This window comes from Mytilus galloprovincialis, chromosome 3 (assembly GCF_965363235.1).
Source record: "Mytilus galloprovincialis chromosome 3, xbMytGall1.hap1.1, whole genome shotgun sequence".
NCBI classification, from domain to species: domain Eukaryota; kingdom Metazoa; phylum Mollusca; class Bivalvia; order Mytilida; family Mytilidae; genus Mytilus; species Mytilus galloprovincialis.
The window spans coordinates 9,379,094-9,392,119 of record NC_134840.1 but is presented as its reverse complement, the minus strand read 5'-3'; the positions used below and the strand labels follow the sequence as shown (position 1 = coordinate 9,392,119).

Sequence of the window (13,026 nt, the reverse complement as noted above, 5' to 3'; positions counted from 1 at the left end):
AAACACGACGTACCACTTTAGGTAGTTTTAGACATGTATTAATATATAAACCATATTCCTCTGCAGAAGAGTTTACAGCATTTATCATATGTTGTAGATCTATGTTCTCACTAAATAAAACAGTGTCGTCTGCATACATAAGTAAAAATATATTTATAGAAACCCCACTTTTTTGGATTGTTATAAGTCAACTTGACCTGAAGAAATAAAACGAATCTTTGTAATAAAAAATAATGTGTTTCTCCATTAAAAAATAGTTTTGTTTCTTGAAAGTTAGAATCATACTAGTTGAGAGAAACCCCCAACAGAGGAAATTAAGCAGGATAGTTTCTTGCAAGGCTATCTGTTTTTATTGAACATGTTGAATGCACTTGGTTCCTTACTGTATCTATAGAGTAGTCGTCAATTTTTTTTTTGTATATGTCCCATAAACGCTTGAAATCTTATTTCAATTTTTATGGTTGATGTCAAGCGTTTACTGACACCAGTAATCGTCTGCCGAAAACATGGCGTCAACAATTGACATCGACTTTCCAGTACATGGATTATTGCCTAAAAAAGAGACAGGAGCAGCTTCATTCTTAGATAAATACCCTGATCACGATGGGAGAAATGTTTTGATAGCAATACTTGACACTGGGGTTGACCCGGGTGCACCTGGTCTACAGGTAAGGGTTGAAAAATTACATTGTATGTCAACAATGACAAAGCATGACAAATCAATGTCATGTATAAACAACATACTTGCATAAATTAAAGTATTGTAAGTAAAGATATAGAATAAAATAACACGCACTTGTAACTCAAGTAATTTTTAAAGCAATCCAAAATCACTAATTGTAGTATAAGATACATGTATGTTGCTGAAAATCTACATTGCAACTGAACAACAAGGATGAAAATAATCTAATTAAAATCACAACATTATATAATTAGTAATTTAACTGAAGCCTATAAAATAAAATCCAGGGATACATTAAAACATTAAACATAAAAATTAATGAAGACTGACTTGACATTGATATGAAATACATCAATCCTATTTACACATGTACATGATTTATATTGTATGAAACAACACATTGTTTGAAAAAAAAACATAGTGGTACTACATGTATATGTATTTAGGGTTTCTTTCTACAAAGAGAGGGGACAACCATCAAATTTGTGTTTGGAAAGGAAAGAGGGGGTGAGGACTATGAAAAGTAAAATATAATATCCTGGCCTGGTAAGAATGTAAGAACTGACAGAAATTACTTTGCATAATACCAAATGAAAATGAATTTTCTGCAATACAACAAGCAGTTGTGTTCAAAAATGAAAGATGAATTTTTGTGCAGCAAAGCAGCGAAAAAGATGAGCATGGCAGAAGAATTTAAGTCAGTCATTACATAATTCTCCAGGCTCACATTTCATCTAAAAAAGCCACAGTCAAATTGAAAGATGTAAAACAATTTGATTAAGGAAACTAATAGTCCGAGATTACTCTGACGTCCAACGGCTGTTTTGCCAGACAAGCTGGGGCCGTAGGACGTCAGAGCTCGTCCCATATCAAAAAGTGGATATTTGCCCACCCAAAATAGATGCGCTGCTTCGTCGCTTCTGGTGCCGACTGACGGCCTTGCAATTATATAAATCGGGCATCAATCTGTTCATTTTTCATTTATCTCTTCATTTATGTAAGTTTCACCTACCTGCCAACCTTTATTTTCTCATCATTAGTAAGTTTTCACAGTGACCCATCGATTTCGGCATTTTGCCTTTCATTTCAGAGTAATCTCGGACTAGGAAACTAACAGCTTAATTTATAACAATGTTATTTACTGTATATTCAGAAATTGAAGGGATGTTTTTATATTGCGAAAAATACAACAGGGTTATAATCGCAATAAATTAACCTCATTTTGATTTTTTTTTTATGAATTAAACAGAAATTTCCCCAATATTGCAAAAATTAAAATCTCATTTTAGTCCAAAATGTCAAAATCGCAATAATAAATGCATGCAATAATTTCGAATTTACAGTACAAAAACAATTACATGTATGACGGACATGAACCAATCGCAATTATATACCTGTAACTACCGATCCCAGACTTGGGACAGGCATATAAAGAATGTGACACAGTCACATGCATGTTAAATAGGTATAGGAAGATGTGGTATGAGCGCCAAGGAGACAACTCTCCATCCAAATAACAATTTATAAATGTAAACAATTATACATTGTAGGTCAAGGTACGGCCTTCAACACAGAGCCTTGGCTCACACCGAACAACAAGCTATAAAGGGCCCCAAAATTTCAAATAAAACATGTTTGTGAGAGCCCAACTTTAATGTCCTTCCCCTACCTGGGACAGTGGTGTTACAGCACAACATCAGGGCTCACATTACTTCAGAATTATAGGGAGAAGTGACTTCTCTTTTTGAAACTGATGGGAGAAGTGGTGAGATTTGAAAGAGAAGTGCTCATTCGCGCGGTGCGCTACAATGTTTGGATTTTACTATAGTATAAAGGGTCATATGTAAATAATGTTCTTTTTATATTATTCAATTCATATCTGAGTATACAATTAAAGTAACATTTCAAATTAAAAGTTGTTTATTTAGTTTTACTAAGGTTCTTGTGAGAAACTACCAACTAAATATTTAATATCTAGCACTAAAAAAAAATTTTTTTTATTTTAAAAAATGTAAAGAAATTATAATATATCAATTACAATTTAATTCAATTCTATCTTGTGTATGAAATTCAGTGTTTCTCATAAAAAACTATAAAAGTTATTAAGCTGGGCAATAATATAATTAATTGTCTCAGAGTTAAGCAACTTTGAAACAACAATCCATAAAAAATAGAGGGAATTATATACACCAATCAATTAGATGTAACCAAAAGTCTCTTAATGCGTGTGGAATACGTAATTTTCCCCTTTGGGATCAATATTCCTCTGTCAGCTGTTCCATCTGTGCGTCCGTAGTGATTATTGTAAAAGTACGGATTTCGGTCATAGCTGGTCCGGTTCAGATCCGTAGTTTAGAAATCGGTCAATGGCGGACGAATGCAAGAAAATTTACAAAAATAAACGATGTTTGACAAGTTATTTGGAAAGGAACATGACGTTTTTAATGCAATAAATGGATTAAACATTTACTGGAGGCAACTTTTATCACGTTTAAATGAAGTAACAAACTTATTTTGCCGCCGAAATTTAGGTTGATGTACGTTTTCGAGTAACAAGCACCGGAACTTGCGGAAATGCACGAAGTGATAAAAAGTTGTATTTTTATCAAATAACCTGCTACACACTGCAAAGACGATGCTTCAACCTCTTTTTTTAACATAATGAATCGTTTATTTCTAAATTTCTTTAATTATCAATAAAAAATTGATGTTTCATCAACTTGGTAAAAATTGAAAGTGTCCGATGACGGAAGCGACTGAAAGCGAGTATCGTCAAGAACAGGGCGACTTGTTTTCGCTTTTGGGGGTCGGGGAAAGCGAAGTGACGGTCGGGAAAGCGACTTCTTCGCCCAAGTCGCCTGGTAGCGTGAGCCCTGAACATAAAAACACACTGTAAAAATCAGTTGCATTTGGGTTAATTTCTCAAGAAGTCAAGAATGAGGTACACAAATAAGTAAACTGTAACATTAAATAAAACCAAAAGACTCGAAGTAAGAAATAGTAGTACTGCATATAAATAAAAAAAAAACACCAAACATATCTAGTATAAGGATGTCATATAAAACACTTTTAAAGCAGTCTGAAAAGCGAATGACCATGTGCAATGCCAAACAATATAATTAAATAGTTTCGTCAGGATGTAGGATCATTAGTTCTCATATCTGTACATTTATAGTGATTTATTTTAAGTTTATGTTTTAATTTTTCAAAACATAGTGTTATAACCAATGAAAACAATATTTAAAGATTTTATTACTGTTTTTAATTGCTAATCTTAAAAAATAAGTTTATTCAAAGGATTAATTGGCAATATTTTGAGGATAATTATCTCCTTTGGATAAATTCATGTTTATTTTTAATGTTAAATGTCTAAGATGTTCAAGTTATTTTATTATTTAGATTTCAGACTTTTTTTTTCGAATTAATAGATTTATTTGTTACAGTTTTCAGCCTTTTAGTAAAATGTTGAAGATGAGATTTTTGTTTAATATCTGAAATTGAGGATTAATATGTTTTCTCTAATTGTTTTCATCAAAGTTTTGGTCCTAAGAATACAATTGTTAGATAAATAAATTGAATTATCACCTTTTGTGGATTTAACAGTTTTTTTTTTTGTTCGTTTTTATTATGTAACTCTTAATATCATGTATGTGCTTAAAATTATTAACCAGGGTTGGCAAAGTATTACCCGCCCGGGAATTCCCGGGTGGGAAAACCCGGGTTTTCCCGGGCTGGGCAATACTCCCAGAAATGGGGAATACTGGGCATTACTGGGCAATATGATTTTTATACGACCGCAAAATTTGAAAAATTTTTCGTCGTATATTGCTATCACGTTGGCGTCTGCGTCGTCGTCGTCATCGTCGTCGTCGTCGTCCGAATACTTTTAGTTTTCGCACTCTAACTTTAGTAAAAGTGAATGGAAATCTATGAAATTTTAACACAAGGTTTATGACCACAAAAGGAAGGTTGGTATTGATTTTGGGAGTTTTGGTCCCAACATTTTAGGAATTAGGGGCCAAAAAGGGCCCAAATAAGCATTTTCTTGGTTTTCGCACTATAACTTTAGTTTAAGTGAATAGAAATCTATGAAATTTTGACACAAGGTTTATGACCACAAAAGGACGGTTGGGATTGATTTTGGGAGGTTTGGTAGCAACAGTTTAGGAATTAAGGGCCAAAAAAGGGCCCAAATAAGCATTATTCTTGGTTTTCGCACAATAACTTTAGTATAAGTAAATAGAAATCAATGAAATTTAAACACAAGGTTTATGACCACAAAAGGAAGGTTGGGATTGATTTTTGGAGTTGAGGTAACAACAGTTAAGGAATTAGGGGCCAAAAAGGGGCCCAAATAAGCATTATTTTTGGTTTTTGCACCATAACTCTAGTATAAGTAAATAGAAATCTATGAAATTTTAACACAAGGTTTATGACCATAAAAGGAAGGTTGGGTTTGATTTTGGGAGTTTTGGTCCCAACAGTTTAGGAATAAGGGGCCCAAAGGGTCCAAAATTGAACTTTGTGTGATTTCATCAAAAATTGAATAATTGGGGTTCTTTGATATGCCGAATCTAACTATGTATGTAGATTCTTAATTTTTGGTCCCGTTTTCAAATTGGTCTACATTAAGGTCCAAAGGGTCCAAAATTAAACTTAGTTTGATTTTAACAAAAATTGAATCCTTGGGGTTCTTTGATATGCTGAATTTAAAAATGTACTTAGATTTTTAATTATTGGCCTAGTTTTCAAGTTGGTCCAAATGGGGGTCCAAAATTAAACTTTGTTTGATTTCATCAAAAATTGAATAAATGGGTTCTTTGATATGCCAAATCTAACTGTGTATGTAGATTCTTAATTTAAGGTCCAGTTTTCAAATTGGTCTACATTAAGGTCCAAAGGGTCCAAAATTAAACTAAGTTTGATTTTAACAAAAATTAAATTCTTGGGCTTATTTGATATGCTTTATCTAAACATGTACTTTGATTTTTGATTATGGGCCCAGTTTTCAAGTTGGTCCAAATCAGGATTCCATATCAAGTATTGTGCAATAGCAAACAATTTTCAATTGCACAGTATTGCACAATAGCAAGAAATATCTAATTGCACAATATTGTGCAATAGCAATTAATTTTCAATTGGAGTTATCTTTCTTTGTATAGAATAGTAGTTGATAATATATGTTGGAAATTTGCCAGACATGACTATGATGTCATTTTCTATTTTATTTGCCAATAACTTTATGTAAATAACTTCATTGGAAATTTGCCAATATAAAATGTTGCTGATGAAGCTTTTTTCCCTTATCTTATCTAAAATGTTTTTAGATAATGTATGTTGGACATTTGCCAGACATGACTATGATGTCATTTTCTATTTTTATTTGCCAATAACTTTATGTAAATAACTTCATTGGAAATTTGCCAATATAAAATGTTTCTGATGAAGTTTTTTTATTGTTTTATACAATAAACAATTTATATTCACTTTTACTACCAACCAATCTTTACCATTCAGTGATAACAAGCACTTTATTTTACATTTTAATATTTTATGATGTATTTAAAAGAGTAGTTATTGTTGCAAACTCCATTAGAAATTTGAATTGATATCAGTTTTGGAAAAAGGGAAACGGAGATGTGAAAAAAAATGGGGGGGGTTAAATTTTTCTCATTTCAGATTTCTTAAATAAAAAGAAAATTTCTTCAAACATTTTTTTGAGAGGATTAATATTCAACAGCATAGTGAATTGCTCAAAGGCAAAAAAAAACTTTTAAGTTCATTAGACCACATTCATTCTGTATCAGAAACCTATGCTGTGTCAACTATTTAATTTTAGATTTAATTAAGTTTGAAGAAGAAATCTTTAATTGATTTGTAAAATCTTGACATTTGTTTTGTGTAAAAAAACCATGTAATGTCAAAAATTTGATCACAATCCAAATTCAGAGCTGTATCACGCTTGAATGTTTTGTCCATACTTGCCCCAACTGTTCAGGGTTCGACCTCTGCGGTCGTATAAAGCTGCGCCCTGCGGAGCACCTGGTTTAAGCTTATTTTAACACAAAGTAGTAAAGTCTTGGTGTAGTTTCATAGTATTACAGCTAAATATATACTTTTTATACATATAACCATTGACAGTCATTTCTAAAAGAATGAAAAATTCAATTTCATTCCCTTCTATGTAGCCTGAATACAAGATTTGCACATTTAAGGAAACCTTGTTAATTACCAAGCATTGTTTCAATAATCCATACTTTGAAGAAAAAAATTATTGCAATGTTTAACTTAAAGTGAATTGTTAATTTCAAATGTTTTACATTCATACATTTGTCATATTGCTAAATAAACACCCTAAGGGGTCATACCATTAACACTTATAGAATTGAAAGGGCTGATTATTGTTACATAAACAAATCTGCATTCTAATCTGAATAATTACTTACTAATTAGTGACAGTACATATAGTATTAGTATACATTATTTAAATGTAGTTTTTCTTACATGTAATTGTTAATTCTTAATAGGAGTTATATTTTATTAAGGTCTTTCCTTTTACTAAAGGGAAAGACCTTACTGTATTTCTTCTGATTATTATTATTATTATTATTATTATTATTATTATTATTCTTCTTGTTCCGCCAAACTTTGACAAAATTTCCCTCCGTAACCGTAAGACGTGTCGCTTTCATGTTCACACTTTGTATCGGTGTCATGAATACCTATCCGGAACTCAACCTGTGAGTCGAAATATTTTGTCGGTTCGGAGTAATCCCTCCGAAACCCAAAAACCTTGTTATCGTTCCAACACCGTAACCGTAATAGGTAGAAAAAAAATGAAGGGTGAAATTTGTTCAGGACCAGACCCCGGTTCTTCGTTACATTTGGATCGAAAAGATTCAACGACTCATTGGTAGGGTTATGCCCCTTTGAAAATTAACCGGTGTCGGTTGGCCACCAAAACTCAGAAACCGTAAGTCGTAGACACATAGGATCTTCACCAATCATCATCATTTCATGTATCTTTAAAAAATACCTCAAGGTCAAATTTGTATGTTGACCTTGACCTTTGACCTAACACCTTGTTATGGGATATTCTCAGAAACCATTATACTTACAGAAGTTTTAAATGGTGGAAAATGTTTGGGTCATTATGGCGCAACTTTGTTACATTTTGACCAAAGAGATTTGACCTTTCTATAAGGGGCATAACCCCTGTTTTAGGTTTTTGAAAAGACAAAATCAGCTTTTACTATATAACCAAAGGTCCTAGACCCTTAAGGTCTTCAGTAATGGCATTGGGGACCAATGACCTTGACAAAGGTCAAAAGGTCAAAGGTCAAGGTCATGTCCCAGATAGCGAATTTAGTGTTTTTAACCTTATTTAAAGGATTTTTAGTGTGTTTTCGAGCTTTTTAAGGTTGACCTTGACCTTTTCAATACATTCTACGTCTGTTGGAACATGTATTTTACATTAAAAAAGGAAAGACCTCTCAATTGTTCAAGAACAATTGACAGTTTAATTTTAAAAATGTTTTTTGCTTTATGATTTACAGTTTAAAACCAATTCAGACAAACAAAATAGGTTATATATATCTTAAATGTATAAAATTTGTGTTTGATCACTGAATACTCTATAAAATTCAGACCAGTATTTTATATTACCCAGTATTGCCCAGTATTACCCACTAAAACCCAGTAAAACCCGGGTTTTCCCAGTATTTCCCACTGGGCTGGGCAATACTCATAAAACCCGGGTTTTTGCCAACCCTGTTATTAACCAAAGATAATTTATGCTGTCAACAATAGGATTAGTAAGAAATAGTTCAGCCATTTTTAAGAAGGACTAAATCTGTCATCAATTGGCCAGTCAGTTTATTTAATGATGGTTAAGTAATGCCATTTAAAAAAAGTAAACTAGTTTAAACATGGAACTAAAGCTAAGATGTTATTGAAATGACAATTTAGATGTAGGTTTTTGAAAAATTAAAGAAATCACATAACTGAAAGCAGAAATGAAATTTCCTTAAAAATTATAGAATTGACATGACTGTCAGACTGAAAACAAAAGTAATATTTCTCAAATTATAAAAAATAATCCACATGTTCTGGAATTCTGTGGTTAGTTACAAATGTACCAGCATATATGCAAACCCATTCATTTGATTTGATTGTTTTAAAAACTTTCAATTCAAGGATTTAATTTACTTCAACATGTTTAATTTGTAAATATAAAAATTAAAAGATGTGGTCACTGGTTTGATTGCAAAGGAGACAACTCTCAAACAGAGACCCCACATGATGTAGAAGTTAACTATAGACACAGCCTTCAACAATGAGAAATTCCATATTGCATAGTGAAAGGCCCAAAAGAACTAATCTAAAATAATTAATGACCTTTTTGTACAAAACAATAGTGTAAAAACAAATATCATATGCTATACCATTGTATGCTGCAACAAAAATCAACCTCTGAATTACAGACTCCTGACTGAGACAGGATCATGGACATACAGAATGGTTCAGGGTTAAACATGTTTGCCAGTTCTAAATCCTCCCCTTAACCTGGGACAGTACAACATAAGAACAAATTATAAAAAAAATAACATGGTTGACAAGAGCTTACATTGTAACTCATCATATTGATACAAGGCACTAAAAACCTGAATTATACACAAAATACAGACCTGATAGTACCCACAACCTATCAATTAACATTATTGTCTTTATATAGACTTGTACTACATATAAAAAAGAAGATGTGGTATGATTGCCAATGAGTAAAACTCTCTTCAAGAAACCATAATGACACAGAAATTAACAACTATACATGTAGGTTACCATACGGCCTTCAACAATGATTATAGATTACTAAGGGTTTGATTTCTTTATTATGACATGGAAAGTCTTCGAATGTGACAGCTACATTTTATGTTAAAATATTTGAATAAGAGAAAATGTGAGATAAATGTTAGTTAGACAGCTAATCTGAGCAAAAACTTCACTACATGTATAATACATATTTATAAAAAGTTTTGAACAAATATGTGTGGAAACTTGCTTGTTTCAGGTGACGAGTGATGGGAAACCTAAGATTGTGGACGTGATTGATACAACAGGGTCAGGGGATTGTGATACATCAACAATAGTAGAGGTTAAAGATGGCGAAGTAACAGGGCTAACAGGAAGGATACTTAAGGTAGGTGTGATTGATACAGCAGGGTCTGGGGATTGTGATACATTAACAATAGCATGAATAGTAGATGTTAAGGATGGCAAAGTAACTGGGCTAACAGGAAGGACACTTAAGGTAAGACAAAAAAGTTAGATCTCCTTGAATACTTTTTTTATCCAAAATGAAAAATTTAGTTATTCGTACAAATACATTTGAATGATATACAATGATATAGGAAAATAAGTTGGTGAAAAATTTTAGATATGATACTTCTGAAACAGCTGACTAGTTATTTCAAGTCTTGTAATATTTCTGAAGGATAGTTTGTCTTTCTATATTATAACTAATACATTCAAATAGTGTATTTAATTTGAAAATTACCATAATCAACAAATTTAAATTTAAAAGTGAAAAACTTTGCAAAATGCCTTTCGATTTTGTTTTTGAGAAGGTTCTATATGAATTCTGCTTCATTATAAGAGTATTAATAAAGTCTGTCAGTAGAAGTACAATGATAACCTACTGGATTGGTGAGTGTCTGTTGAAATGTCAATCCATCAAAATCAACAAATATGTTGTCCCTCAAAAAGTCCAACAATTTGATGATGTAATCTTTGGTGTATTTGTTGTTGGAATTGGTGCATGTGGTTCTTTACTAAGAAAGATTTTTCATGATCTCGGAGTATGAAATGGTAAATTGTAGGATTGAGCCTTGAGGTCTTGATCCAACTTCAGTATAGAGTAAAGATATTTATTTTGTAGATTCCAGATGATTGGACTAATCCTTCTGGACAGTTCCATATTGGTGTTAAACCAGCATATGATTTGTTTCCAAGGATTCTTAAAGATAGAATGACTAAAGACAGAAGAGAAAAGAAGTGGGACCCACCAAACAGAGTGGCTTTAGCTGAAGCTTCCAGGAGACTGGAGGAATTTGATGCAAAAACTCCTTCCCCTTCACAGGTAAGTTACAATGTTTAAAAAGGTGATAGGTGAATTACTATCTTACAAAGTAGTCAAACTCCATCCCAATCACATGTAATTTACAAGATTATTACTAAAACAAGTCTTACGATTACTGATTACGATTACCCCATGCCTGTTCCCAATACAATACAGTAATGCTTTATTTACATGTAAAAACACTCTGTTATGAACACATGTGTAAGAAGAAGCCTATGTAATTTAAACATATAAATATGAAATACAGTCGCATATGATCATTGAAATAAATAAAACAGATAGATAGATAGATAGTTTATTAACGTCTCACCATTAATATACACAATACAATATTTACATATATCATAAAACATAAATATATATTAATGCCATTCTTAAAAGAATTATGAGAGACAAAAAGTAAAATTTCATCAAACAATAAAAGGACTTTATAAAACTATGTACATGCACTTATTAAAATTTCTAAAACAAATTACAAAAATTTAAAAGTCTAAAAAAATTTATCGATATAAAAAACGTCTCCTTCTGTCTAAAATAGATTTACAGGTTTTGGCACATTTGTAAATTACATTAACGTTTTGGCATCCCAACACAAAAGACAGTTTCTCACGGTTCGTCAACATGTTAAAGTTCTCATCTACACTGTTTATATATTCATAAAGTTCGTTCCTTAAATCGTCATAAAGTGGACATTCAATTAGTACATGTTCCTCAGTTTCAGTTTTATTTTCACACATAAAGCAAGTCCGTTCATGCATTGGTAAACGTTCGAAGCGCCCGGTTTCGATTCGTATGGGTGCAACCCCACATCTGAATTGCGAATATGCTCTACGTTGAGCAGGAGATAATAGTGTTTTTAAATAAAGTTCACAACTAATTTCGGTTTTAAATGTTCTATATGTCCTTAATTTGTTACTACCACCATCCATACGTCTTGCAGAAACTCTATGTAGATCTTCCGTCCACTTATTTCTAAAATCGGTTAAAAGTTTATCTTCTATTTTCGCTAACACTGTAGTTTTGTAAAACAACTCTAAAATGGAATTCATGTATTCCTTATCAGGTTATTTACTATCTTACAACTGAAAACATCACTTTTTTTACAATCAAATGTGATTTGCTACCCTATAACTTAAACTAAAAAGGTTTTCACAATCTAAGGTACATTACTGTCTTCAGTTCATCAAGATATATTTATGAACCTAACGAGAAAAAAACATTTCGTTGTTGATTACTTATATATATCATGCATTTATTTGTTCATAAAGAATGATAGTTTCATATATGTATATAAATTGTCTCTAACTGGATGTCCATTAGAAATATTGTAAGGGGTCCTGCAACTTTTACAGTATGACAGCAGCTCTTGAATAAAGTTTAAATGTCATACCAAGGGAAATAATCAGGATAATGCAACAATTTTTAATAAAATCCCAGAAGTCACTTTTCAAATTTATGGAAAATTTATACACAAAAAATAAATACTGCAGAGGTTTAAATCTGGGTGCTTAGTTATGGGTGTTGTATCTAGGAAATATTTATACTGACTGCAACAACATGTTTTTCCATCTTTGCATTCTCCTGGCAAACTAACTAAAACACAACACCCCATAAATATATAAAATAGAAGATAGAAAAAAAATGAAGTCCAAGTACTTTGATACTTGGTTTAGGGCATGTACAATGAATCCTTGCAATCACTTTTTAGAACTTTCTTATTTGCATCTGATAGTAGTTAAATGAATTAGATAAGTGTTTGCATTTCATTTGAGGTTTAAAAGACCAATCAAGATATGTAACAATGTATGTATTTTATATATAAGGTTAAAATTTACAATCAATGTGTTATTACAGGATGAAAAGTTGATAAGAGAAGATCTGCAGGCTCAGATAGACATCTTAACTAACTTTGACAAGAAATATAGTGACTGTGGACCAGTATATGATTGTCTAGTCTTTTTCGATGGCAATACATGGAGGTATAGTATATGATTGTCTTGTCTTTTTCGATGGGAATACATGGAGGTAATTCAAATATAGACACTATTCAGCTCTTAATCCAATATTTATATAGGGAAAATTATAATGATAAAACATAAAAAAAAATGCTATAGCACCAGGAGGCAAACATAATATACCATATCATACATATCAAACTAAGGAATCAGTTCTTATTGTAGTTTCTAATTTTCTTTTGATAAACAAC

The 13,026-nt window shown here is 31.8% G+C and overlaps 1 protein-coding gene across 1 annotated transcript in view; it reads left to right on the top strand.

The window, feature by feature from the left end:
- Positions 1 to 478: 478 nt before the first annotated feature.
- The window catches only part of LOC143067143 (tripeptidyl-peptidase 2-like), a 51,758-nt gene continuing 39,210 nt past the window's right edge, over positions 479 to 13,026 (top strand). The window contains exons 1-4 of the mRNA XM_076240194.1: positions 479 to 668; positions 9,753 to 9,881; positions 10,620 to 10,820; positions 12,675 to 12,799. Coding sequence (XP_076096309.1) covers positions 507 to 668; positions 9,753 to 9,881; positions 10,620 to 10,820; positions 12,675 to 12,799 — 617 coding nt within the window. The 5' untranslated portion in view covers positions 479 to 506. The remainder of the gene's footprint in view (positions 669 to 9,752; positions 9,882 to 10,619; positions 10,821 to 12,674; positions 12,800 to 13,026) is intronic.